The sequence below is a fragment of the Mycena indigotica genome (assembly GCF_014461135.1).
Source record: "Mycena indigotica strain 171206Taipei chromosome Unknown Mind.scaff0014, whole genome shotgun sequence".
Classification (NCBI taxonomy): domain Eukaryota; kingdom Fungi; phylum Basidiomycota; class Agaricomycetes; order Agaricales; family Mycenaceae; genus Mycena; species Mycena indigotica.
The window spans coordinates 1,365,968-1,393,125 of NW_023503013.1; the positions used below are offsets into that span (position 1 = coordinate 1,365,968).

The window sequence follows — 27,158 nt, forward strand, 5'->3', positions numbered from 1 at the left end:
GTCCATGGAGAAACGACAGTAGTGCGACAACAAGTAACACAGCCAGATAAGTAGGTGCTTAATGAAGCAAGGCAATGGCCGCAATACCAGAAATGAGGGAAAGTAGCGCGATCGCAGCAGACTCTCCATTGTTTCCGGAACCGACACTGACACCACGACGAGCAGGACTAGAGCCACTGACAGCAGGCGCCGAGGACGATGCAGTATTTGACCCAGCAGCCGCACCCCCTCCGTTGTTGGGCGTAGGCGTGCTTTTAGCCGTGTTGCTTGTTGTCAATTTGGATGATCCCCCAACAGCCTGCGACGAGGACCCGCCAGCGCCACCAGCGGCAGCGGCATTCCCAGTTGGGGCGGTTCCACCAGTCGTGGTGGGAGTAGTTGTAAAACCCGGTGGAACAGCGGTCCCCGAAGCGCCAGCAGTCACAAGCGAGGCAGCAAGCCCGTTCTTGACAGTAGCCTGGGTGACACAATTGGACGATTGGGGGACGAATGCGACTGTTGTGGGTGTGGTGAGGTCGCCGACAGTGTAGCCTGTCGGCTGGCCGTCTCCACCAGTGTAGATGCCCGTGAAGTACTGAGCGAAGGTGGAGAACGTGGTCTTGCCGCTGGCATCTACACCGGGGTACCAGCCTGGAGGGTAGGCAATATCAGCGTCGCAAGTTTCGCTGTAAAGTTTTTGAGGAAAAGTTTGATTGGGAGCGAAATACGCACAAGGTTCCTGGTTCTCTGTAGGTGCCGGGCATAACAAACTCGCATCCCATGACATCGAGTTCATGCCAGCACATATGGGCAGCGTCGAATGTCGCGTTGGCCCAAGTGCAAGCGCGAATACAGAACTGTGGTTTGCGTTAACCCAATGAACGAGCACACAAAGATGCAGACGGACTTGGTTGGACGAGATATACTGGAGGAAGTATTATACAAGTATTCCCGGATCGAATATAAAATAGCGCTCACTTGCATCCATTCCGTTATCTGCAGGTCAGACCCGTCGGCGACCGTGGTTGTTACATTTCCACCGACAGGGTTGCCCGCTCCGGTAGCCCCATGAGGGTCAAGTTCACCCCCAGCATCACCGGCTCTGATGTTCAACTTGGTAAAGTCACCGGTGCCCATAAGCTGGACATAGAACGGCGTTCTCAGGAAAGAAACCTTGTCGATTGCGTTCAGCATCGAGAGACAACAAAAACACAAGCATAACATACCCCAGTAATGACCCCATCGGGAATGACACGCGCGTTGTTTCTCGGTTGAGTGCACCAAGCAACCTCCTCGCCCTCCGTGTCAGCGATAAGTGAATTGGGTTGGGGCGGTGCAAACAGACAGAAGTCGTCGATGGAGTTGAGGCTGACGAGACGCGACATGGAGTTTTGATTTATTATTGAGGGCATTGTAGCAGTTGGTGGGTTGGTAGCGCCTTGTGTCCCGGTGGCGACAACTCCAGCGGGGTAGTTGGGCTTCCCAGCATGGACAGAGACGGCGACAGAAGAGGCTAGGAAAAGAGCGGAGAAGAGCATTATGATTATATTGGCGCGGAAGAGGGGAGGAAGGAAAGGGAGATTTGGCGCGTATCAGGAGACGTGCTTTTTAACGTCGCGGAGATCGCCCGCCGTGAATCACACAGGTTAAAAATAGTTCGACCACTTGACGCTTGACCTGGACACTGTGGACAGGCAGGGTAAAGTAAAGGGTTTGACTTTGTGCAATGGGGCTAACCAGGGTATCGCCAGCTCATCGAGTAAAAGTCATAGTTATGCTCGAAAGTCTTGGGTAGTAGGTATCGACCAGCATCCGGATTCGACAACCGTGGACGAGTTCACAGATACCCGCGTTCCGTTGTCCGACCATAATTCTATAGGATTTCTATAAGTACGTTGTCGAGGCTCATGAGATGGAAGGAAGATGTTCATCCACTCATATCTGTTGCCAGCCACTACTTCCTCTCGGCCCATGTCGTATGTCTGTGGAGACGGAGCAAAAAAAAGAAGAAAAAAAGAGGAAAAAAGAGGGGAGATTGTAGCATGATTCATGTACTTACCTACTGCCATTCCATCAAGTTTGAAGCCGCTATTGCGACGACAGCGCGTGTTCGAACGCGATCTTGGTCGGTTACGGGTGTCCAAATCGGGACGGGCGGCGATGGCCATGACGCAACCGCAACGCATGTCCTTTCGGAGGAAACTCCTCATAAGGACATGCGTTGCAGCCAATCGTTTTTCAAGTTGGCTTCTGGGCCTGATGGCCCATCGAATCCGGTCGGGTCGGGTCGGAGATACGACCGAGCCAAGTGCGAACGTCACCGGCTGACAGATTCCATCAATCAGCCCAACCACGCGGCGCCGGCGCGCCCCTCCGGGCTGTCCCCGCCCCTGCAGTTTGGTGCCAGCGCAGACCCGGCGCCGCCGGCGCGTTCGGCGCTTTTGATGTGGCCCTTCACCGTCCACTAGCTGCAGTGATACCGAGTGCATTCCTGAGACAAGTCAGGCACAAAAGGCAAATCCCAAGTCTGCTTGCTTATCTCAGCGGTTCAAACTGGACTTGTGCATATCTTTTATAAGTTTTGATATATCTAGGACATCTGGTTCTCCAAATGACAGCAAGAGAAATAGCAACATAAGCTTAGCATGCTTATTAGTCCATATAAACCATTACTCTGCATGCAAAAAAATGGAGCTAATAGTAAAATATATCTACACATAACTTAAAATGACTTATAATTTTAGAGATAAAATGCCAATTCAAAGCAAAAGAAAATATGCTCACACAAACTTTGATAGCTTAAATTTTATTCTGTAAACCATATACAATCATATCATAATATTATTACTGACTGCTTGGAGCACCATGTAGTGCCAGATACCTTTCAATCATTTCTTCAGATATTCTGACATCTCCTTTGGGTGGTTGCTTATGTCCTGGACAGCGGCAATAGCGCCGTCCACCCTTTCCAGGACATTGAAACCTTACTGCACAATATGAGTAGACACAGACAGCACATCTAAGTGGGGCTCTTCCTGTTGCTGTTGTTGGTACCTGTGCTCCAGGTATGATTGTCTGGTAGAATGTCCGTTTAGATTTTGCACCTGCCATATTTGGTTGGATAGTAGCAGGTGGTAACACAGTCTCCATTGTTGGAGCTGATATTTCCAAAGTAGGGCCAGACAAAGGATGGACCTGTAAATTGGGAAGAGGACCTGAACTCATATCCTCATCAGGAGTAAAAGCAAGAATCTGTTGATCTGAAGATTTTGCCAAAGAAGACATTCTGTCAAAAGCAGTTTCATCATAAATGGCTGTATAGATTGCATTAGTAGATATTTTAATAGAGAAATGATCACATACTTCCTATACTCAGATCAATTTCACCATCTACTCCTGGAAGTGGTATTGCAGGAGGGCCAATTACAACATTGAAATCTGAGTTGATCAATTCTAAGAACTTTTTTCTAGCATTGAAGTTTGACCCTTCTGCAAGGGTTGAACGCTCTACAGCCCATAGCAGAGTTTTTTTTATGATGTGCTTCAAGATGTTGGGGCAACTTGTAATATAGGCGTTTGTTGGAGTCTTTCTGAGCTGAAGACTGTCCATCAACCAGAGCATTCCATGTTCTTGCCAGTTTATCAAAGTCAATATCCTTATACATTTCATGTACTGCATGGGCAGCTCCACCCTTCCGAAAGGCAGGCAGGCCAATGTATTCTTTGAATGTGGTATATTCCTTATGAGTATGCACTGGGAGTACTGGATAAAGCACCAATTGACGGAGTTGCAAGTATGAATATCTGTTGGTAGATTTTGTGGAAAGTCGAGTCAACGCATGTGTGGGAGTGTCCCGATAATGAGGCAAGCCTGTTATAGAAGGACGGGGCAGTGTAGTGATGCCTAGTGTCTGTGCAAGTGATGTAGAGATAGGAATAATGCCTAGAGTTTCTGAGGTAGCAATTCGTGTGGAAAGGACACGAGGTATTGGAAATGAGGGCTTGCAACCAACTTCAACTGCAAGTTCAACTATCTCATCACGGACCCAAATATCAAAGTGACTGGAGAATTTTTTACCAGTGCGATTTTGATAGCCAATCTATATAATATTTATCATGAGATTTGTAAATCATAAATAAAAATATGCTTACACGCAAATTACGGCGGCCAATCCAATTTATGAGCAAACTTTCAGCAAGCTCAGGAGATGCACGAAGTGATCCAAACACTCTGCGGATTGCCATATGGAACCCGCCTTCAACTGAATTTGTGCCACGAATTGTACGATAGATCAGAAGTCCATCACGATCACGTCCAATCACAAAATAGAGAATTCGTCCATGCGGATCAGAAAGATATCCAAGACGAACTGTCTCAATAAGTCGCTTGATCATATCTAGAGCATCCTTTGAAAACAATGGTTCTCCTGTAAATGAACAATAGGCTTCAAATAGCAGTTTGAGACGCTGTAATAGGATCTCTCGTGAAGGGATATAGTGACGGATACGTCTATTTAGTGCTCGACCCATTGCACGCGTTTTGCATAATCCCAGTTAATGCCTTTGGCATCAAGCACTGCTTTGACAGCTGTTACATCAGATTTGTCTCTGATAAAAATAGCTTCTCTAAAGTCATGGCAGAAGGGTCTAAAAACAGGATGCTTTTTTAGATAGCAGGCGAATCAGACGATCCATATAGTGGAAAGCATCATCAAGGATTCGGGAGGGTAAAGTGTTACCTGCATTTTTAAGAAAATCTACAGTGCGATGAAGCTCAGCTAGAAGAGTAGATGCTGATGTATTCTGCATTTATTATTAATGATAAGAATTAATATGCATATTATGAGGGAAAAAATACCTCATTAAAATGCCATTGAAAGAAACCTTGCATATTAGGATTTGATTGAGATCCATCATTTGATATAGCACTAGTGGTCTACACAACCTAAAATCAGTAAGGTATGCAGAAAGACAAACTACATACAGATTCTGAATCATCATCATCATCATCATCATCATCATCATCAAATCCACCTAGATCAACATCTTCCTGAGCTGGCTCCCAATATTCAAAAATAAGGCCTGGATTAGGAGTGAATATATCATCTGTATCATATGTAGGCTCTGTTGCTGGAGTTCCCATATTATAATTAGCAGATGAAGTTCTGAATATATTGCTTTCACTTCTAGAGCGGAGTTGAGATGTAGTAACAACAATATCATCTTGGCCTTGTGCTTTTAACCATTCTAAGGACTGCTTATGCAATGCCTGAAGTGAGCCTGGGGCAAGAATCTGAAATATTTGAGAAATTTAATATATATTTCAATATCTAAGATAAACCTTTGTGACTTTGATTTGTGACCGAGTTAGTGTGATGTTGATTTTCTTGGTTCCTCCTATATTATCTATTGGAGTCACTAAATAGCCTTGAGAATTCCTGACAATATAGCCTTCAGCAACAGGCTTGCACCCCTGCACTAGAGTCACAGGCTGTCCATGAAGTTGAACCTGCTGGGCAGACAGAGGAAGGCCAATAGAAGACATAGGATATAGTGTAGCACAAATTTGCCACTGACAATCAATCTCACGATAATGAGCATCAGCTACATCAGCCAGAGCAGCCTGTAAGTCTATATCCTGGTTTGAAATTGACTTTTTTAGTACAGCTCCACATAAAGTATGAAGGGAGACTGTGGGATCTGTAACCACACCCTTAAGTTTAGCATAGGCCCCAATATTGAGATAAGAGGGGTTATGGCCTTTCAATGCCTGAGCTAGCTCTTGTAGTTCAAAGACTTCTGAAAGAATTTCCAGTGACTCCTGAATAGAAAACCCAAATTTGATAATAGCAGGATTGGTTAAAATTGCCCTAAGAGAAGGCAAGAGATGGCTTGGCTTGTTAAGAAGTGACATCTAGTTTAATTCAGAAATATCTCATTGAAAAAAGAAAATGCTTATACATCAAAGAGGAAAATTCCAAACTTGGTACGCATTTGAATAAAGTGAACCTTGTGTTTCTTCTCTTGAGTATATGAGAATTTGACTCTGAGTGCAAGTAGATGAAGATTTTCACTGGGTGCTGATAGATTGAACTTGCTTAGAATGTCATTTGCAAGACTTTCAATCCCCATAGAGTCTGCTGAAAATTGAACTGGAATATCTAAAGCTCTAGCAAAAGCTGGTAGATCAGTCCATTCTGTCACAGGTTCAACATGTGATCTCAGAGTTTCATTCAAGTCCTCATGGAATGCTCTTTCAGCTAGAATATAAAAGTCAGTGAATTTATTATCTGTTTATATCCCCAAACACCCACCCAGAGGAGCATCAACATAGATGAATTGAGTTGAGGGAAGATTCACTGCCTTCAAACCATCAAGTATTCCTGTCCACATCTCTTTGACAAAGGATAGAGATTTTGTCATTGTCAGAGCATGACCTCTAGTTTGCTCAAATTCATTGATCACAGTATAGGCTGATGTGAAGATATGTTCATGCTTCACACCTCCCATATATTTTGTAACCTAAAGTTTGAAGAAGTTAATATTGTTTTTAGAAGGAAATAATAATAAATACTGACATCAAATGTATGATCAGCCTTGGCATATGTCAAAGGAAGAGTTGCAGTATCACGTTCAATATATATCCGATGAGCTGCCATAAAGTCTGTAAAACATCCTTTGAGGAATGAAACTCCTGGAGGTGATCCAGCCCAGCCAAGTTTGTCTGCAAATTCTGAGAATGCTTTGACCTGTTTCTGATGATAGAATTTTGCGGCATCTAAATACATCAGTTCACATTCTGCATGATATCGTGTTTGAATTTCAGAAACTAAATCTGAAAATGGAGCTGGGCCAAATCGTGTTGCAAACGTGTTGCGCATTTGCCACATCATTGTCTTGGAGATAGCACCCCTTGCTGTGATATAGGCTATAAATAGTAAATATTATACAGATCAGAAATTGATGATGATGATCTACCTGGAAAGGCTAGCTGTGTAAAACGTGGAAGTTGTGACAAAATGATGGGATCAGTTCCCTGCATAGTGCGACCACATCCTTTATTACCCTCACGCCGGTTATCACAAATGAATCGATTTGTGAATAAAAAGAAATCATTTGGCATTGATCGGACTCGGCGTGCAATAGGATTGTCATTAAAACCTGAATATATTTTATTAAATTAATAGATATATATTTAATTTCAAAATAATACCATTTCGGGTCAATGATTCACCACAGTTATGACATTTGAACTTTTCTGGTGCACCTGGAAGTAGATATGGTAGCCACACACAGATATCCCTAGCATATAGACTGTCACACAGTGACCCTGTATCTGCTGTTTGGACAAAATTTTCCTGCAGTGAAAAGACTGGATTGGGTGCACGATCATACAGATCTCCATGGGCATAACATTTAGGTTTCCCATGTGTCTGGATCTCCTGTACTACTCGTTCCTTAAAAGCCTTCAAGTATCTAGCTGTTGAGGATTCTAGTCTAGAGGCTGAAGCCTCTTCTTCTTCTCCTGTCAAATTTTCCTGTGGTTCAAAACCTGGCAAATCATCTACTAGACTCTCCTCTACTTGCACATCCCCTCTAGCAATATCACCATACTCATCATTTTCAGAGATAAAAGTGAATTCCTGTTGTAATGTGGCAAAATCTTGAGGAGAAACTGAAGAAGTTATAAGTTGAAATCATTAGTATAAATTACAATAATGCACCTGTAATATCTGCATGTTCAGCAGGTACCACTTGAGCTTCAGGATTGGAAGCTGAGTAGAATGTGTGAAAGTTTGTAGCTGGTACTGGCTGGTTGGTCCTGCGGGGCAGAAAGAATGCTGCAATTTGATCTGTATTGGAGTTTGTTGGCTTTGATGGGCGCCCAGAGCGAGCTCTTGCTCCTCCATGAGTGCCCCGGGTTGCAGAATTTCGATCTGGGGCCATGGTGGGCAGAGGCAAAGTCAATTCACAGCAGAAACGCCGTTTGCAGCATGCAAAGGCAACGCGACAGCCTCGGAGATCGATAAATGATCATCCGGGATCGGTTAGATTGGCGGTAACTACTCGGATTGACGGTGACACGCGGGTAACTACGGACATCATCGGAATTTCGCGCATCAAACGCGGGTGCGGACGCATGTCCGGTTATGGACATGCGTCTCCACTGACATGCGACATGAGCTTCCTCTCAGCAGTCCCTTGCGCTGTTGAATGATCCGTCATTCCGCCGAAGCTACGGCTCGTCGGGCATTCCAACTCATAACTCCAGCCTCGAATACTGCATTGCTGACCCCATCTGGGGTCAGGTGGAACCTAACTCCTGTTCTAGATCAGCTAATGTGTGCTCAAAAGAGTTGTTGAGCTCACCAAGCCGTTCTACCTCCCGATTTCGCGATTCGTCGTCAAAGAATAGCTACAACGAAGACTTGAGCTGGATATAGATCGAGGGATGAAATATCATACCATCTCTTCGTAAGGGACCCCCGTTTTCTCGTGCAACGCTCGGAAATGAGGGATCTTGGAGCCCGGGTAGATTTCCAAGTTATCAAACAGCTCAATTGCAGGCTGTTCTTGGACAGCGGGGTCGTCCGCGTGGGAAGGGGGTATACGGATGAGCGAGAGTGCCTGCTTGGCCCTATGTACAGTTCGAAAAGGAGGCTCCATTGGACAAAGAATGACTCAACAAGTGAGCAGCATGAGTCCGCGAGCAGGCGGCTACCAGCACTCCCTCTCTCCTCAGGCCCCGAAGGATTCCCCCAACGTCGTCGTAGAAAACGACTTCCGTTCCGTGTCTATCGATGACCTTGGTGCCGTTTTTCGCGTGGCGGAGCGGGCCAGTTACGTGCGTGTCAATCCACATATCCCACAGGGTATAGCTGAGGGCAGCGTGTCAGGGAAAGAGCATACTTATGCGCGTGAGCAAGTACTCCAAATCAAAGGCGATGAGTTTGGGGAGTCGGGGAGATGAAGACATCGCGTAAAGAGGGCCGAGCACGTGATGCGCACACATGCTGAAAGCAACATTAAGTACTCTGCCATACAACATATAGCTATGCGGTATATCTACAAATGTCCACGAATGAGTGTGTGTGTACCATCGTAAAACCCAAATTCGTCAAAGAAAAAAATCAGTGGAGGAGTCCGATTCCGGCGATGCCAGCGATGAGGCTGACCAGGACGATTGCGAAGAATTCACTCCCTCCAAGGCGGGCCATGGGGAAGGCAGCGGAGGATCCGGATGAGGCCGGAGCTAAGGCTTTTTAGTTTAAAGAGAAATCAACAAGGTAAACCAACACGCACGAGCACGAGAACCGGAGTTAGTTTGTGAGCCAGCAACAGAGCCAGACTTTGTTGGATTCGCGGGTGCGGAGCCAGACACAGGCTTTGAGCTACCGTTGGGGGGTGGGGGGGCGCTTGAAGCACCAGGTTGCTGAGTTACAGCGACCGCATTTCCAATCGTGGCAGTCGTCACACAGTTGGAGGACTTGGGGATGAAAGCGACAGTGGTGGGCGTGACAAGGTCACCGACGGTATACCCTGTGGCTTTGCCGTCCCCACCGGTGTAGACACCAGTGAAATACTGAGCAAATGTGGAGAAGGTGGTCTTGCCGCTCGCATCGACTCCAGGGTACCAGCCGGGCGGGTAGGCAACATCAGCATCGCAAGTCTCGCTATCAAATGGTTATTATTAGCGATAACACTAAGGAGAGTGACCCACAATGTGCCTGGCCCCTTGTACGTTCCAGGCATGACGAACTCGCAGCCCATCACATCGAGTTGATGCCAGCACATATGGGCCGCGTCGTATGTTGCATTAGCATTGGTGCAAGCGCGAACGCAGAACTGTGAATCGGAAATGAACTGAAAGCAAGATGAGAGGCAAAACTTTGGTCGATGTTTCTTGTGACGAACCATCATCCACTCTTCGATATTTAGGTCGGTTTTGCCATCGACGATATTGGTCGTAACGTTTCCACCAGCGGGATTGCCAGCGCCAGTAGCGCCATGAGGGTCAAGTTCTCCGCCAGCGTCACCCTTCCTGATGTTGAGCTTGGTAAAATCACCCGTGCCCATAACTTGAACGTAAAAAGGGGTTTTAAGGAAGGAAACGCCGGTAATAACGCCGTCAGGGATGAGTCGAGCATTGTTACGAGGTTTCGTGCACCAAGCAACCTCACGGTCCTCGAGAGAAAGTCATTAATAGGTATTGCAAGAGGGTGGGAAGACCGACCTCGGTCTCGCCAATCTCTGAATTGGGCTCCGGTGGGGCAAACAAGCAGAAGTCGTCCACAGCGTTCAGCGAGATGAGTCTTGCCATAGACTGCTGGTTAACAGGTGTGCCCATTGTCGGCTTTGGTGGATTGGTTACTCCCATCGTGCCAGTGGCGATAACGCCTTTGGGGAAATCGAGAGCATTGACGGAGGCTAGTGAGGCCGCGATGAGGAGTAGAGCGGGAAACATGGTGGGAGAAAAAAAGAAAAGGGAAAGATAGACAGACAGGTGGCAGGGTATTTATTATATGCACACATGCCATGAGTGGTTCTCCAGATGGGATGGACCAATTTGTTTGGCGACTTGTTGGCGACCGTACGGAGCCTCAGCCACTGCAGATCTTCAGTTTTGGGTTTCCCTTGAAGGCGATAGTAGGCCGTTCCGGATAGATGCTCACTGCTCAGTAAAGATAGCGGAGCGCTCATGCACCAATCTCCGGAGCCGTATTCAATAGCGGAGGCAACATGATCTGCGACTTCGGCTTGGCGCTAGATATGACACGCGAAGTGTGACTACCAAGGAATATTTGCATTGTCGCGACACGGAAAAGACATGGAGGGAGAGGACAGCGAAAGGGAGACATGAGGGTCAAGGTCAGAAGCTTAAGTAGTCCGCATCAATCGCCAGTAAATTCGAGTCGTCGACATCAGAATGGTTCTGAAAGGTTCGCGTCGATTTTCGACTTCCAAGCCACTTGTCCAAGATGCCCAGACTTTGGAAAGTAAAATTAGATGCTATTTTTACTCAAGCTTGGCCTCGCTAATGCACTTTATCGAACCAAACGTCCACAACATCCCTGACATTCGTACTTGGCGATGTCGTTTGCCTTATAGTTGGCAACATTGCTACGCCAACCAACCCCATGCCTATGGTTTTACCGTCTGCTCCTTGCTCAAATTTTGCCACCCACGCATATGTCGGGTCCTCGAATGCTGTTGAGTTCGCTCCATACCCGTGCGGATAGAGATTTGTCATCTGGAAGACATAGGACCCGTCACCAAGCGGCGAGATGCGAACGTGGGTTCCCCAGAATCGCGACCAGGTGGCCATCAGTTGGGTAACTGCTTCAGATTCAGGGCGGCCAACCACCGCCGCGTCGATAATGCGAAAACTTTCAATGGTGCTCTGGCAGTAGGACACATTCAGGGCGGGACTGCAAAGCGTGATGTTGCCGTAGCCAGCATTATAGTAAGTTCCTGAAAGACTTTCTGTTGATGCAGCGTCTTTCTGTGGGGGGAGGGACTGCTATATCGACACCCGGAGAAACGCGATGATCGATAGGCGAAATGCGCAGTAAGCGATCTGCAACAGTGCGCGAAATGCTATCAGCAGTCGCTTGAGTGACAACGGCGGTGTTGCAGAGTAAAATCGTCGCAAAGCCGTCGTAAGGGTAAATATCCACTCTTGAAGAAACCCCTGGTGCACCTCCATCGTGCCAAAGCCACTATATAATGACTCTTAATCACGACTACTTGAAGGTTGAAGACGGGAACCCTACCTCGTGCCCGCGGTAGCTCGCCCTGACCCAGCCAAACCCATACCCGGCGATAGAAGAGATGTTGCTGCCCACGGAGACAGGGACAGATATCGCAGACGTCGCGAGATCATAGGTTGATCGCGGAATAATGGTTTGGTTGCTGTTTGCGTCGATTCCTCCGTTCAGCATCGTTTTAGCCCAAACAACCTAGACCGATATTCAGTTGGCGTGCTATCAGTGAAAAACTTAGCATACCATGTCCTCCACGCTGGATATGACTCCCCCTGCACCAGCCATCAAATCTGCTGCTTGACCATCAACGAAGAACGGGATTCGGCGTCCATTCAGCGGGGTCCAAGTTTGCGAAAACCGACTGGTTGCATTAGCCACCTCGGGATGCAGAGTTGAAGAAGACATATTGAGTCGATTGAAGATGCGTTGCTCCACAAACTCGCGGTATGGCATACCAGCATATTTAGACACGATGTAGGCTCCAGTAAAGTACATCTAGTCGAGTTGTTAGGTGTAGCCAATGGAAAGTGGGGAACCATTCACCTGGTTATTGTACTCCCAGAATTGCCGCATCTCGTAGGCCGTTCGTAAGTTCTTGATCTTGGAGACAACGTCTGCTGGGGTGTCTTGTGGAGAGTAACATCCTTCATGACTGAGCTTTGTTAGACGAAAAGGGAGACAAAAGAGAATAGACGGCAAACTTGGGAAGTCCCGTTCGGTGTGATAGTAAGTCCTTCAGATCAGCTTTCTGGGTCGCCCACTCATTGTCCATTTCCCATTCGTCCGGCAGTAAATCCCGGAGTTTGGTGCTCCAATCAAATTGCTTCACAGCACTTGGGAGCGTTGTTACATTTCTGCCCTCCGCAAAGTCCTGCATCAAGAGACCAATGGATGCGGGCAGAAACTGCTTGGAACACGAGCCTAGACCGAATATCGTCTGCATATAACATTTCAATAGAAACATACTGACGAAAAGAGAGCACATACATTAGATGTCACTGCCTCCCCGCTCTCCGTTCTCCTCCCCCAGTTAGCATACTCGACAGCGCCAGTTGGTGATATTATCGCCATTGACATCCCAACGATGCGTGCTTCATCAAGGATGTTCTGGATGTAGCCAAACAGCGGCTTGTCGATGAGTTTTGCGTTGGCAAGGCGAAAAAGACCCAGAAGTATTGCGGCATTGCTAGCTTTAGAAAAGTGCATTGAGCGTTCGGGAATGAGTTCAGGTGTTGTTGCCAAACCCAACCCATCCTCGAGCTTTTAAACCGTCGTCGTCCGAGCAAGCCCGTGCGCAGTGAGTGCTATTGCGTTCTCTATTGCTCTGAGTGTATAAGGCCGACGACTTGCGGAGGCGAAAATAACTCGCTGCATTTTGGTTGAATACAAAGCAGCGCTGGCGATGTTACGAGAGGAATACCACCAGGCTCATTCGGTGAAGTCAGTATCCAAGATGATGGCTCTGGCACATCATCTGCGTGAAGCATGGCATTGGCTGAGCGCTGGGGCATGTGGCGATTCCATTTCCGCAACATTCCGAGTTGACTTGTGAGGAAAGGGAAACATATGTCACATATCACGGGACATGCTCGTCACACCTTCACTTTGACCTCCGCGACAGTTGTCCAACCCGCAATGCTTGCGCTATACACCTTGATGTGTGAGCATACTGCCCATACGTTTTCACAGCCCCAGACGTCCATCACGATCTTGCTCGGATTCGTTGAAGATGCGAGAAATTTGAGGCCGTATCATTTTTCATGAAGGCTGGCGTCTGCGTCCAAGTACGTTTCTGTGGCTTACATAGCTTCCAGCGCTCAACCTAGAATGACAGTTAACGTTTCGACGCTCATAAATCAATAGCATTGCCATTAATAGCCATTGGGACTCTCAACTGGTTGCAAAACTGGCAGTTGGGCAGCAGCAAATCGAACGCCGGACGAGTCAAGCTCGCCATTTCGAAGGATGCAACTGGCAGAGGAGTGATGGACGTCATGAAAGCAGACAGACTTGGATAGGTCGACGAGCTGTCCATCTGCCAACTCACTCGTACAAAAGCTACTTCGCAGGCAAGACCGCCACCAGACTGCCTCCTTCCCTCCCCTTCTCTTTTCTCTCAAGCGCCTTTGCGTTTCTTCGTTCCCCTCTTCTCTCGACGAGACTATCTGCATTCTTTTTTCGCCAACTTTAACACAATCAATCAAATCAGCAAACCACAATGCGCGCATTCCTCCCTGTCTCGTTCTTGCTCTTGGCCAACTTCGTGAACATCCTCGCTGCCCCAGTGGTCGTAGATGTTCGCGCGCCCGCCTCTCACCGGACCCCAGCTACTCGCCGCCTTGCGAAAGTGACGCGTTCTATTGCTGGCGCTCGCGACTGCTCAACCGGTAAGCTTTCTTGCCACTTATAAATAGCAATCTGATGTCGATGGCAAACAGGTGTCTGTGCCCGCTTCAAGGCTGTCTCCAAACGCCAGACTGCTCGTTCACTTGCTGTCCCTCGTGTGCGTTATGCGCGTCAAGATGACGACGACTTCGACGATGGAGATAGCTTTGACGACTCCAGTTTCGACGATACAGACGATTCTGGAGACAGCTTTGATGACACCGATGACTCTGGATTCGATGATTCAGACGACTCCGGAGACTCGTTTGACGACACAGCTGATGCCACTGATGATTCGGATGACACCAGCTTCGACTCTGGAGACTCGGACTCATTTGATGACGGAGCTGGTGGTGATGATTCCGGGGACTTTGACGATGGAACTGGCCTTGACGATGGAAGTGGAGATGTCGATGCTGGAGATGCAGACGACTCTACCAGCGACTTCGATTTTGGCAACGGAGACGATGACGGCAGTGGAGATTTTGACCTGGGAGATGGTACAACAGACGACTCGACTGGGGATTTGGATGGAACGGACCTGAGTGATGGCACTACAGACGACAATGGTGATTTTGGGGACAATGCCGACGAGGATGGGGACTCTCTGGACGGCAGCGACGATCCTGACAGCGACACTGTTGACCCCGACAACACAGACCCTGATAGTGTTGACCCTGACAGCACGGACCCCGACAGCACAGACCCCGACAGCACAGACCCTGATAGCACAGACCCTGACTCCACAAGCTCCGCTGAAGACCCTACCATCACTGGTCCTCCAGATGGGCAAGACTCGAATCCAGATGATGACGATGAGGATTCGTCTTCTAGCTCGGTTGACCCCGACTCAACGAGTACTGTTGATGACGACTCGGCCGATGCTACCTCGACTTCACCTGCTGCTGCTGCCCAAACTCCCGCGAAAGGTTCTTCGTCAAACAAGGGCTCTTCTGGTGCTGCCCCTTCCTCCAATAAGGGATCTGCCGCCCCTGCCTCCAACAAAGGTTCCGCCGCCGCTCCCCCACCAGCTAGCAAGGGATCGTCTGCAGCTGCCCCACCCGCCCAAGCCCCTCCATCTTCTAGCTCCTCTTCGTTAACTTGTGGAGGTGCCGTACCCAACGCTGCCACAATCAACCTCATCAAGAATGCTGAAGGCTTTGTCCCTTCACCTGCCCCGGACCCGATCGGCTTGCCTACTGTCGGTTTTGGCCACAAGTGCACGAGCAAATCATGCGCTATCGCTGGCTTCTCCTTCCCTCTTTCCCAAGCCACCGCCTCGCAGCTGCTCACACAAGACCTCGGCCAATTCGTCTCTTGCGTTAACAGCGCAGTCAGCAACAAAGTCACGCTTACCGACAACCAAGTCGGCGCACTTAGCTCGTTTGCGTTCAACCTCGGGTGTGGCACGCTCAAGTCGTCCACCCTGTTGAAGCGATTAAACAATGGCGAGGACCCTAACACCGTTGCAGCTGCTGAAATTCCGCGCTTCAACAAAGCTGGTGGCAAGGTCCTTTCTGGGTTGGTTAAGCGTAGGGCCGCGGAAGTTGCTCTATTCAAGACACCCTCATCTGTCAAGGCTCACCCTTGCTAGACAGTTGTGGTAGATCGCACATTGTACATCATCATATATTGTTAATCCCAAATATTTGTTGAACAACCATGTTTCTTTGGTCTATGACAGTCCATTGTAAGTAAGTACTTTGGATGGCTCTTGTGAAGTTCCAGTAAGTCTGAAGTAAAGAGTACCAGTAGTATTAGCAGCTAGCCTGATGCGACGCAAGGTTCTGCAACGGCAGTGCCTCCGAGATCTCCTCCAACGCACGCATTAGCAGTTCTTCTTTGTACCGTTTGCCCACCAGCTGGAGACACAAGGGAGCACCTTTGAATGTTTCCGGTCTGTCGGAATCTACACAAGCGGTCATCAGCTTTTCCAGGAGACGCAGAAAAATTTACAGCATTTAGCGTTGTACTCGTCTGCCTCACTCATGTATTCTCTCGGACCATCAGTTTTGTCCAGCGCCGGGTCGCAGAGCAATCCAGTGGGAAAGACCGCCGCCGGGTAGTCGACAAAGTTCCAGACATTGGTATAGCTTTCAAGTTCCTTGCGTCAATATAAGATGGGTTGGTGGTGTAAGACATACGCCCAATATTTGCACGTTCCTAGTTCGGGTGCAGGTCCAGCTCCCGCTGGGCAAAGAACGACGTCAACGTTTTGCGCGTTAAAGTACTCTAAATACTCGGCACGCAAAACCTCGCGCTCCACAGCAAGCTTTTCGGGAATTCAGTTCAGCAGGTATGGATGTGACTCGACGTACTTCCCAATGTTCGTGCATGGTGTGATCCTTTACCGATGGATATGTGATTACCCATTCGGTCAGAGGAAGAATAGGTTCGCCAGTCTCTGCGGCTTTGGAACGAATTCGCGCACCACCATCAGTAAAATATAGCTCATGCTACCAGTATAACTTAGCCATAGCACTGGTAAGCCAACAAAAATGTATTACCGCCAACGCACTCGCTTTATGGTGCTTGAATGGCTTGTAATCAACGACCTCGATGTCATCGATACCCTTCAAAGCGTCCGCAAAAGTCTTCAATGCTCTTCGAACTGGTGGTTGTGGTAGCACCACTTCATCATGCCACATCACACCGACTCGCAAGCGACCATTTGTCCCAGACCAAGAGGGTGAAGCAGGAATTTCCCAGGGAATTGGGACGACCTCGGGTGCTTTGAGCCATGGTTTGGTATCAAGCACGACTGAAAAGAACAAATTTATGTCACGCAGACTGCCGCCAGAGTGAGCTAACACTTGATTCCCAGAAAATGAAAAACCTTCGACATATCGGTCCAAATGTTCCAGAAATCGAATCCGCACCAGGCATCGGTATATACCCATGGCCAGTAGGCAGGCGTGAACAAGTCGGCTCTTCAATCAACCTGATGAGAGTGGTCGCAGTTTCGCAAGGATGAGCACGTACTCAAGGTCCATAGGCCACACGCATTCGAAGGGGAGCGTAGGCTCCCACCGATATCACTGCCAATGCCAAGCGTGGAACCGCCAAACGCGACAAGCGCGCTGCATCCACCTGAGCTTCCTCCTGACGTCAGTGCGGTATTGTAGGGGTTCAAAGTTTGGCCGAAAAATGAATAGGTTTCGAGATGCATGATTGATTGTGGCTGGTTTGTTTTGACGAAGAAAACTAGGTGGGTACGATGTAGCCTGACATGAGCAAGTAGAAGAAGCTTACCTGCACCAGCGTCATAAAGAATCTGTGCTGTGATGCCGTGGTAGGAGGCGGGAGGATGTAGGTAGTCACAAACGAATCCCCCAGAGGACTTGGTCCCCTTCACCATCATGTGGTCCTGTACAATATCATAATCAGCTCAGGATGCAAGGGGGAAGGCAAACCTTCATGTCAATAGGAAGACCTAGAGCACATTATATTCCAGCCCGTCATGATGGTAGTATTGCGCAACTTACCATGGAGCGGTCCTACAAGCTCACCAGTTGTATTGTAATGATCGTCCAACTCCTGTGCGCGGCGCAGCGCTACCTCCATGAAAAAGTCCGTCAAACAGTGCAAAAGTTGTTGTGCTACGGCAGCCCGTTTACAAAATGCACGAGCTACTTGAACCGCAGTAACTTCTTTGTCCTTGATTCGCCTTAGAAGCTAATGTCTCATGAGTTAGGCCAGTACAAAAACTTTGAAACAGGAATTAACCGAAACAGAATCATATTCTGGGTTTGTTATCTCCATCTCATCTTTTGAGAGCAGCCCGCAGGCTGCGACGGCCGCTCTAACGTCCGATCCTGGAGGATATTGGTCGAGAAAGTCTTGCGACAGGCGTAATTCCGGCGGGATCTTGGCGTAGAGTTCGTCGACGAAGCGCAAAGCCACCTACATAGTAGGAGTATGGTGATTAACCCAGGAGTGTTAGTAGAAGCAGACGCGCCTGAGGCCACTCGATATCTGAGTTGGTTGGGGACATGACAATTAACAAGTGCCAGGTGTGAGTGGAGCGAGCTATTTAAGTGCTTGTGATGACGACGGGTTGGAAGTTCTCCTCCTCCGATTGCCCAATGCGCAGCTTGTAGGAGGCTTCGATTTCCTGTTGAACATGGACCCAAGTATGTAGACAGGGTCAAAGAAAAGACTCCAACTGAGATGATCAGCTTGCCACCCCAATTATTTGAAAGCCGAAGGAATAAATTTCACGCCATTTCTGCTCACTTGTGCTGGGGGACGAAGATGTTCGACGTTAAATCACTTTGCAGTTTGAATCTGTTTGATAGCCTAAAGAGACAAAGTAGTGCGACCCAGAGTCTTGTGTTGTAAGGAAAAAGCAAAAATTGTGACGATCACACTCAGGCTGGTCTCAACACAATGATGTCACCAGTCCTAGCATTTACAATACGACGACGAGATGGATGACCCGTTCAAGAATCACCTCTTCGCCATCCTTAGTTCGAATGGAAATAGTCGGACCGCACATGCACAGATTTCGGCCTACGAAGGCCCACGAGATGCGCAAATCGATTTTATTTTGAGTCAAGTCGAACATCTGCTTCAAGTTGGTGCCTCAGCCGCTGCAAGAGTCAGCAAGACAAAGCTCTCTCTCTCAATTTGCCCTACTTGCAGCTCTCCGGCCCAGGAGCCGGTAACATCGAATGAGAACTCAGGAGGGCCACCTTCTCCGTCCAGCACAAGTCGTCCGCGGGACGATGTAGAGAATGAACTACAACAGGTCAAGAATCAGGTATGTTTATACGGTTGGCCTGGGCGTTTGTTTATTGCCGAATAGATGCGAGACGTAGCACGTGTCTGCAAAGCCATGGCTGTGGGGGACCTGAAGCAAAAGTTGACGACTCCTGTTCAGGGCAAACTCATGAATGAGCTGAAGCAGGTATCAGCTGCTTTCTGGGTCGTTTATTACTCCCTGCTGACGTGACCTGAAGGATCTCAACTCAGTAGTCGACAACATGAACAGTTTATCTTCGGAAGTAATGCGCATAAGTTCCGAAATCGGAATTCAAGGCCAGTTGGGTGGGCAAGTGTCAGCTTACGGCGCGGAGGGAGCTTGGAGAGAGATGGTGGATAACCTCAACACGATGGCAGCGACTGTGACACAGCAAGTTCGCTCCGTCTCCGAAACGACACGCGCGTTGGCCACAGGAGATCTGACAATGGCCATTTGTACCGAGGCCAATGGAGAATGGCTGGACCTCAAAGTCACCATCAACAGCTTACTGGAGAGACTCCGATTGTTCGCGGATGAAATACTTCGAATAACACTCGAAGTCGGTGTTGAGGGAAGATTCGGTGGGCAAGTGGAGGTACCAGATATGGAGGGCACATGGGAACAACTGACCAACAACATTAACGTAGGCTCTCATATCCTCCAGGATGTGGTCTAACTTGAGATTTCAGCGCATGGTCGCTAATCTAACTGTGCAGTTACGATCCATTTCATTTGTGATTCACAGGGTCGGTTTAGGCCATTTCGATGAGATGGTCGATGTCCAAGCTTGGGGGGAAATGCTCAGCACCAAGCTCGTTGTTAGCGAGATGGTGACACGTCTCCGACACTTGTGCAGCGAGCTCATTCGCGTCACACAAGAAATTGGGAGGGAGGGAAGGCTTGGTGGACAAGCGCATGTCGAAGGGTTTGGAGGAACTTGGGCAGAACTTGTAGACGGCGTCAACGAAATGACAACCAATTTAACCAATCAACTCCGAGCGACTACCTTGGTTATGAAAGGCGTCGCTTCAGGTGATTGCTCGAAGACCCTCGAGCCCGTGGCTACTGGAGAGCTGCGTGAACTTGAACTCGCCACCAATGGTATCGTGCTGCAATTTCAGAGCCTATCGAACGGAGCCAAGCGTGCTGTTCTCGAAGGGAAGACGATCGCGGGAACTGTGGGCACCGGTGAAGGGTCATGGAGCTGATACACCACTCTCCGCTCAGGCTCCCCAGCTCGATATCAATCCTGAAGCCAGGCCTAATGGATATAGGTGGTATACGTCTAACTTATTTGGCTGTAAATATGTAGTATATCGGGAATTGCATTACTCTCTACCGCAGTCACGATTCGCAAATGGGCCAGTCGGGAACCAGCGTCCCTCAGCGGGAACAGTGACATGTTTCCCTTTTTACTTTTGATATCCACCACCACCAAAATAAAAATGGGCTTACTCCGACGAACATGGACTCATTATGCCGCCACTTTCAGCAATCGTATAACAGCGGCTTACATTGTGCTTACTACGCCATTCGTATAAAGGAAGACGTCAATCGTTTCTTCTTTGCTGACACACTATGGTCTCTCAAGTTATCGTGGTAGCTGGTAAAGTTGTGTACTTCCACCAGTCCCTCCGTTCATCACTCATAGGTATCGGCAACGGTTCTGGAACTGGCGGTGCCGTTGCGTTGGTGGCGCTCTTTCCCTCCGACCTAAGCTAAACTAGTTTCTAGTCGGCGCTTTGCTCAAGAAGGATATGCAGTGGCTCTGGTCTCGCGCGGGGAAACAGCTCTGAATGCGCTTGCTTCGAGCATAGTCTCATCTGGAGGCAAGGTGAGTCTCCATGACTATCACCTTTTCCAATCTCCTAAACGTTTTCAGGCTGAAGCCTTCGCTGTTTCAGAGTACAGCGGCGACCAAATAACCGCCGCCTTCGCCGCCGTCCAGGCCCGTTTCCCCGCCCCTCAATTCGCCATTTCTGTCGCTGTTTTCAATGCAGGCCACGGCACGTGGAAGCCTTTCCTGCAAGTGACCCCGGACGACATTCGCGAGTCCAACAAAGTGAACATCGAGGCGTCCTTTGCCTTCGCACGTGCCGCAATTCTGGCTTTTCAGACCAACACCCCCACGGGCAACAACGGCAAGGGGACGCTCATCTTTACTGGCGCCACAGCCAGTTTGAGGGGGAACGTGACGACCAGTGCATTTGCGTCGGGTAAATTTGCGGTCCGCGCGCTGTCGCAGAGTCTGGCGAAGGAGTTTGGGAAGGAAGATATCCATGTGGGTGCTTGTGATGCATCCAGGCGATTGACTAATAGTCAGGTCGCTCACGCTATCATCGATGGAGGAATCGCGACGGGTAATACTCGTGGGGACAGAAACACGCCTCCGAGTGGGCCAGTGGAGAACCCCAAGCCGGCTGGCCTGCTCAGCCCTGACAGTATCGCCAATGTCCGTGCCATCTAGTCTTTTTTGTCACTTGACGCTAACATCCTGTAGTCGTACCTCTACCTGGTCAACCAAGACCGGTCATCGTGGACTTGGGAGATCGACCGTAAGTCCCATACCGATTGCAACGTCTTATCTCACAGTCGACGCAGTTAGACCTGCACATGAAAAGTGGTAGTTCTAGACAAGACAAATGTAAAGTGTACCACCAATCGATGCTCAATACAACAAACCAAGAGATACGATGCTAACTATCATGAAGCCAAAACATTGGGGCACCAGATTATAAGCCGCATTAGAGCTTGTCCGAGTCGGTTGCGCTGAAGCTCCTGAAAAGTTTGAGTAACATGATGCAACTCAGTCCATACTCACCTGAAGCAGTGGCAGATTTTGACATGGACGCGGTAACACCCAACGATGCAAGCGGAATGCCATTTGCAATAGACGAAGTGGTGACACAGTTCGACGAGCTCGGGATGGAGGCAGGTGCTGTTGGGGTTACAAGATCTCCAACGGTGTAACCCGTCTCTTTACCGTTCGACCCGGTGTAGACACCAGTGAAGTACTGCGCAAAAGTGGAAAACGATGTGGAGCCGCTGTTGTCGACTGAGGGGTACCACCCTGGGGGATAAGCTACGTCTGCGTCACAAGTTTCGCTGATGACAAAATTACTGCTGATAGACCAAGAGAGACCGAACTCACAAGATTCCAGGTGGGTTGTAGGTTCCTGGCATGACAAATTCACAACCCATAACATCCAGCTCGTGCCAGCACATATGGGCCGCATCGTACGTGGCGTTTGCGTTGGTACAGGCACGAATGCAGAACACAGTGTTGCTCATGAACAACATCCATTCCGCTATCGGCTCATCAACGTTGTCCACGATGTTGGTTGTGACATTGCCCCCGACAGGATTGCCAGCGCCTGTCGCCCCATGCGGATCGAGTTCACCGCCTTCGTCGCCAGCTACGACATTGAGTAAGGTGAAATTTCCCGTCCCCATGATTTGCTGTATTTCATCAGATACGCAGCAAGGTCGTCGAAAGCCGCGCTACCACGTAGAACGATGTTTTGAGGAAAGACACCTTTGTCAATATTAACATTGTGCAAGTCCAGCAAACAGATGTCGACGCACGCCGGTTATAGTGCCGTCAGGAATGACCCGAGCATTATTGCGTGGCTTCGTGCACCAAGCAACCTCCTCAGTCTATTGAGAGCAACATTTCTTGGGTCCCAAATGAACAAGCGAACCGAAAACTTGCCTCGGTGTCGGAGATGTTGGCGAGCACTGGTGGTGCAAACAAACAAAAGTCATCAATGGAGTTGAGAGTCAAGAGGCGAGCCATGGACGTCTGGTTGATTCTCGTGCCTAGTGTCGGTGCGGGCGGATTGGTGACCCCCATTGTGCCGGTTGCGATAACACCTTGAGGGAACGATGCAGCGGCATGAGGGGAGGTAGACAATCAGGAGGCCGACGGAACGCGCAAAAGCAGAAATAAACTTGAATGGCGGCATGGACGGGGCTGGGGCTGGTGCAGGGTGAGCGCTAGTGAGCGGCCTGAAGGAACCTGGTGCCAGTTAAGCTCATAATCCACTTACCTTACTTACTAATGCATGGCTTCTGTTCTGGTCCCGACTCGGAAGCTAAGGCCGCTCACTTGTTCAAGGTTGTGGAGACCATTGTTGGCGCCCCCATTGTCTACATAACGAATGTAGAACACCCAGTCAAGTTCAAGTTACTAGTCGTAAGCCACTATGTAGTATTTGGTACCGTTGTGTTTTGATGCTAATAAAACTTCCTGACTGTCGGTGTTTGCTTCCTGCCCAAGGCTGCCTTTTTACTTATGAGTTGGATCAATGTATGGCAGTACTTATACGACCCATCTACTTGCACTTGCAAATCCCGCAATCCCATCAATTGCAAGACGGATCACTATATAGTGCTATCACGGACAGATATAGCCTCAAAGCGCAAAAATGTCTCATCCGCATTTCGCCCTAATTGGGAAATGATACCATCATCTCACCTTTTTGCTCTTCCCCTCATCCCAATGTATCGCACTTCCTCTGCCAACATTCTTCATCGTGTCCCGAGCTATTTTTACTCGCGGTCCGAGATGTCGTGAGGCATTTCGCGTTGCCAAGACCCTTCTTGCTCACCGACGACCCATGCAGACTGGCGTAGGCGACCCATTCGCCTCTGGACTATCTCCAAGAACACCGAGATTTTCACCGCGAACATCTCGTTCTGTCGCATATCGAAAATTTGAAGACACCCTTGATGGCACTGTCTTCGATGAGGCAGACGGCGACGAAATAACACTTCTTGGAGACGACGAGCGCCAACAATATGCCGCCAGTTTAGAGGACGGATATGGACTAGCAGCTCGTCCAGCGGCGGTCATGTCGGGCGAGGACAAGCGCGGAATGGCATTGTTGTTGATTCTTTGTGAGTGGCCTTAAACTTTGTGTGGCCACGAACTAACGCCGTCGAAGACTTGATTCAAGGTGTTCCAGTGCGTTAATTATCTTCATCTCATCGCTATCTTCACGACACGTCAGCTTGGCTTGGCTCTAGGTGAGCATTGTCTTGGCTGTTGCTTCCGGTCATTGAACATGACAACAGGATCCATGCCGTTCATCCTTCAAAACAGTCTTTCGTATTCCCAGTTAGCCACCTTTGCGCTGTGCGGCTATCCATACTCGCTCAAGCTGCTATGGTCGCCTGTTGTCGACTCTATCTTCAGTTCCCGTATCGGCCGTCGCAAATCATGGGTCATTCCAATGCAACTCATCAACGCGACGTTGATGCTTTATATTTCCATGAGCATACAACATCTTATGGACGAGGTAAGCGTCAAGCTGTCTGGCTCGATGCTTGCTCACTCTTTTGTGCAGCCAAGCCTCCACGTCACTCATTTAACCAACGTATTTACTGCTCTCGTCTTCTTCTCTGCCACTCAGGGTTTGTCATCATTTCAACCACATTCCCTTAATAATCGGGCTCGTAGACATCGCTGTCGATGGATGGGCGCTCACTTTACTCTCACCAGAGAATCTATCCTATGCGTCAACCTGCCAAACGATCGGTCTCAACACCGGATATTTCACATCCTACACCGTCTTTCTTGCCTTGAATAGCCCGACCATAGCGTCAGTCTGTTTTCCTAGTATATTTGTGCAGACAACTAAAACTGAACAGTGATCGCTGGGGCACACCTCAACTCACGCTTGCAGCCTATCTCAAATTCTGGTGCTGGGTGTCATATGCTGTCACTGTTCTTGTTGTCTTCAAGAAAGAGGTCCGTGTGCTACTTTTTGATCTATCACCGCGTCAACATTCTACAGAAGAAGGATTCTGTCAGCGACTCGGGCCTGACTATCCGAGAAGTTTACCGGCAAATCTGGGATGTTGTTAAGATGCAGCGTGGGTCTAACTTGATGTTTCCAGACCCATCTTAATCCACCTAGACATCCGCTCACTCAGCATCATGTTTGTCCTCGGAAAAATAGGTTTTGCCGCGAACGATGCCGCAACTTCACTAAAAATGGTCGAGAAGGGTCTCAATCGCGAAGACCTTGCTGTCGCTGTGCTCATCAACTTCCCTTTCCAAATATTTGGCGGTTGGCTCGTTGGCAGTTGGTCTCGCGGCGACTACCCTCTGCGTCCATGGGTTTACACCTTCTGGCCAAGGATAGGTTTTGCCTTTACGGCTATGCTGATCGTGTATTGGTTTCCTACTCCACCCTTGACAGGAGGCTTCTTTGTCTTCCTAGTCATACATACGGTATTGACGAGTTTTACTTCGTAAGTCTTTCTGCTAGCGGGGTTTCTAAATCTAGACAGTTGATAGGACGATTCAATTCGTTGGGAGCTCTGCCTTTTTCACGCGGATCTCTGACCCAGTTATCGGTGGAACATATATGACTGTGAGATCCTACTACAGTGTTTTAACGTCTGCCTGATTGATTGTCCAGCTTCTGAATACTTTTTCTAACGTCGGAACGATGTGGCCCAAGTGGTTCGTCTTGAAGAGTACGTGAGCTGCAATATTCTCCCCATATCTGACACATCTTAGGTATTGACCTGTTTACTGTTGCTACGTGCCAGATCGAGGATGATTCGACGTATATCGGTGAAGGTACAGCCTCAGTATCCTCCCACTGATTCAGAATCCTACTCTGACCTCCGGACCACAGTTGCAACGGAATGCAGCACACAACTCGGGAAGAAAATGTGTGCTGATGTTGAAGGAGTCTGCCTGGTGACACGAGATGGGTACTACGTTGTGACGACGCTCTGCATGGTGTTTGGCGTCTTGTTTCTGCTCTTCTACACCATTCCTACGGCCAGAAGGTTGCAATGTAGGGCGATATCATGATCTTGGTGTATTACTGATCAGTCTTCAGCTTTATCCATCAGTTCGTGGCGTGTCAAGTTATAGCTTTCCATTTTGCTTTCGGAGTCACGGACATTCACATTTGGAGCACACATCGTATATGTAGATCACATTCAAGATGAGCTTGGATCATCCGGAAGTCGAGACCAAGTTTCTCTTCTGCGCAATGCATTCTTATGGAAAGAAATTGGAGATTTTCCGAAAATTTCCACTTTTGGGACTGACGGTCACGTTGTGACAGCTTCCTCCTATCTCAACGACGATGAGCACCCAGCTAGCCATTTCCGCTCTCCTCAACAGCTTCAAAGATGACACGCAGGACCCTCCCACCCTGTTCAATGCACTGAAGATTTTCCTACAGTGTGCTCCGGACCAGAAATGGCGAATAATAGAAGTAGTTGGTCTAGAGGGGTATAAGTTGCTCTACGAGAAACTCCCCTGGGATCTCATCGAGGAATTGTGAGCGATCATTCAAGTTATTTCTGTAGACTAATCGGTCTCTTGTATGGTGCAATCCCTCCAAAACGACACGTCTGATGATCGACGACGGCACCTCATTCGCCTGCTCGGACAGCTGAGACCAAAGGTCCATGAGGTTGCTACGGGATGGTGTAGGAAACAAGCCATTAAATTCTTGGCCTTTCGAGACCCCAGTGACATGCAATGGTTGCTCGATGCTCTTGTCTCTGCTAATGCAACTTCATTCATCGACGAGTGCGTGCTGGCTGGACTGCACAGGCCATTTACTGAGTACCAAGTAGTGTCCTTCCTGTTTTAAAGTCGAGGAAGCTCACCCAGTTCTTCTGGGTAACTTTCATCCGTACTATCCGTACGGAATCGAGCAAGAACAGCGCAGGCAAACTTTCAAGTCTTGAATCCTCAGTCGTCGCCGATCTGGTCCGTCGTTGTCTGTGTATCATTATTGACGATCTGGATGTCTTCACTATCTATATGACTTGCTATCCGACTGGAAAGAACATGACCGGCGAGAAAAACCTGCTCAAGATGTTTGAACTCTGCCACGAAACGGACAACGTGGTGCTTACCTCCCTCATAATGACGAAGATGCGACAAGCTCGGGCGCAGAAGCCGAACGAAGACTACAAAGAATTCTTCCTCGTCCTTTCCCCATTAGCGATCAAGGTCGTCACATCCAAAGACAATCCAAGCTGGGAATACTATGTTGGACTCTATCAAGAGTTTCTGGGGAATATTCTGGAGGCCACCTTACGTGTACCTTCGGCCGAGGCAAATCGCCGGAGTTGTGAACGTACCCCTACCTGGTGTGATACGTTGAACGAGGAAAATATTCCACCTAACCTGCCCACTTATCCCCTCTAGTTAGAGCCTCAGGGGGGGGGTGAAGCTCTAACTAGAGGGGATAATGAATATCCACTGTGTTTCCTTAAACTCCCTTCTGGATGTTAGTGGACAG

The 27,158-nt window shown here is 48.7% G+C and overlaps 10 protein-coding genes across 10 annotated transcripts; 4 read left to right on the forward strand and 6 right to left on the reverse strand.

The window, feature by feature from the left end:
- Positions 1-58: 58 nt before the first annotated feature.
- On the reverse strand, positions 59-1,517 carry MIND_01319600 (uncharacterized protein; the record flags this gene model as incomplete). Its single annotated transcript, XM_037369649.1, has 5 exons — positions 59-665; positions 712-836; positions 887-904; positions 958-1,152; positions 1,206-1,517. 5 exons carry the CDS (start codon positions 1,515-1,517, stop codon positions 59-61), a joined length of 1,257 nt encoding a protein of 418 aa, XP_037214147.1.
- Positions 1,518-6,586: 5,069 nt separating this feature from the next.
- MIND_01319700 (uncharacterized protein) lies at positions 6,587-7,926 on the reverse strand (the record flags this gene model as incomplete). Its single annotated transcript, XM_037369650.1, has 6 exons — positions 6,587-6,673; positions 6,729-6,907; positions 6,958-7,140; positions 7,193-7,246; positions 7,532-7,654; positions 7,704-7,926. The coding sequence occupies 6 exons, from the start codon at positions 7,924-7,926 to the stop codon at positions 6,587-6,589; spliced, it is 849 nt and encodes a 282-aa protein (XP_037214148.1).
- A 275-nt stretch (positions 7,927-8,201) lies between these two features.
- On the reverse strand, positions 8,202-8,956 carry MIND_01319800 (uncharacterized protein; the record flags this gene model as incomplete). The annotated part of the gene is made up of 5 exons (XM_037369651.1): positions 8,202-8,302; positions 8,350-8,395; positions 8,446-8,617; positions 8,667-8,858; positions 8,910-8,956. 5 exons carry the CDS (start codon positions 8,954-8,956, stop codon positions 8,202-8,204), a joined length of 558 nt encoding a protein of 185 aa, XP_037214149.1.
- Positions 8,957-9,110: 154 nt separating this feature from the next.
- Positions 9,111-10,444, reverse strand: MIND_01319900 (uncharacterized protein; the record flags this gene model as incomplete). Its single annotated transcript, XM_037369652.1, has 5 exons — positions 9,111-9,232; positions 9,283-9,653; positions 9,701-9,843; positions 9,895-10,164; positions 10,214-10,444. 5 exons carry the CDS (start codon positions 10,442-10,444, stop codon positions 9,111-9,113), a joined length of 1,137 nt encoding a protein of 378 aa, XP_037214150.1.
- A 3,518-nt stretch (positions 10,445-13,962) lies between these two features.
- MIND_01320100 (Glycoside hydrolase family 24 protein) lies at positions 13,963-15,723 on the forward strand (the record flags this gene model as incomplete). The annotated part of the gene is made up of 2 exons (XM_037369653.1): positions 13,963-14,131; positions 14,183-15,723. The coding sequence occupies 2 exons, from the start codon at positions 13,963-13,965 to the stop codon at positions 15,721-15,723; spliced, it is 1,710 nt and encodes a 569-aa protein (XP_037214151.1).
- Positions 15,724-15,886: 163 nt separating this feature from the next.
- MIND_01320200 (Amidase domain-containing protein) lies at positions 15,887-18,123 on the reverse strand (the record flags this gene model as incomplete). Its single annotated transcript, XM_037369654.1, has 12 exons — positions 15,887-16,038; positions 16,086-16,222; positions 16,274-16,401; positions 16,448-16,585; positions 16,637-16,919; positions 16,966-17,059; positions 17,112-17,333; positions 17,382-17,496; positions 17,543-17,562; positions 17,615-17,804; positions 17,856-18,032; positions 18,088-18,123. The coding sequence occupies 12 exons, from the start codon at positions 18,121-18,123 to the stop codon at positions 15,887-15,889; spliced, it is 1,692 nt and encodes a 563-aa protein (XP_037214152.1).
- A 435-nt stretch (positions 18,124-18,558) lies between these two features.
- MIND_01320300 (Hybrid signal transduction histidine kinase J) lies at positions 18,559-20,081 on the forward strand (the record flags this gene model as incomplete). Its single annotated transcript, XM_037369655.1, has 4 exons — positions 18,559-18,891; positions 18,937-19,038; positions 19,091-19,516; positions 19,563-20,081. 4 exons carry the CDS (start codon positions 18,559-18,561, stop codon positions 20,079-20,081), a joined length of 1,380 nt encoding a protein of 459 aa, XP_037214153.1.
- Positions 20,082-20,451: 370 nt separating this feature from the next.
- MIND_01320400 (uncharacterized protein) lies at positions 20,452-21,500 on the forward strand (the record flags this gene model as incomplete). The annotated part of the gene is made up of 7 exons (XM_037369656.1): positions 20,452-20,479; positions 20,525-20,561; positions 20,608-20,707; positions 20,756-21,154; positions 21,197-21,325; positions 21,374-21,428; positions 21,475-21,500. 7 exons carry the CDS (start codon positions 20,452-20,454, stop codon positions 21,498-21,500), a joined length of 774 nt encoding a protein of 257 aa, XP_037214154.1.
- Positions 21,501-21,541: 41 nt separating this feature from the next.
- MIND_01320500 (uncharacterized protein) lies at positions 21,542-22,726 on the reverse strand (the record flags this gene model as incomplete). Its single annotated transcript, XM_037369657.1, has 6 exons — positions 21,542-21,651; positions 21,695-21,978; positions 22,025-22,332; positions 22,379-22,408; positions 22,459-22,530; positions 22,586-22,726. 6 exons carry the CDS (start codon positions 22,724-22,726, stop codon positions 21,542-21,544), a joined length of 945 nt encoding a protein of 314 aa, XP_037214155.1.
- A 635-nt stretch (positions 22,727-23,361) lies between these two features.
- On the forward strand, positions 23,362-25,768 carry MIND_01320600 (uncharacterized protein; the record flags this gene model as incomplete). Its single annotated transcript, XM_037369658.1, has 16 exons — positions 23,362-23,445; positions 23,499-23,504; positions 23,549-23,772; positions 23,820-23,839; positions 23,886-23,901; positions 23,950-24,173; positions 24,222-24,288; positions 24,335-24,476; positions 24,526-24,625; positions 24,672-24,750; positions 24,795-25,131; positions 25,178-25,253; positions 25,302-25,359; positions 25,403-25,465; positions 25,524-25,688; positions 25,734-25,768. Exons 1-16 carry the CDS (start codon positions 23,375-23,377, stop codon positions 25,766-25,768), a joined length of 1,683 nt encoding a protein of 560 aa, XP_037214156.1. The 5' UTR covers positions 23,362-23,374.
- Positions 25,769-27,158: the final 1,390 nt, after the last annotated feature.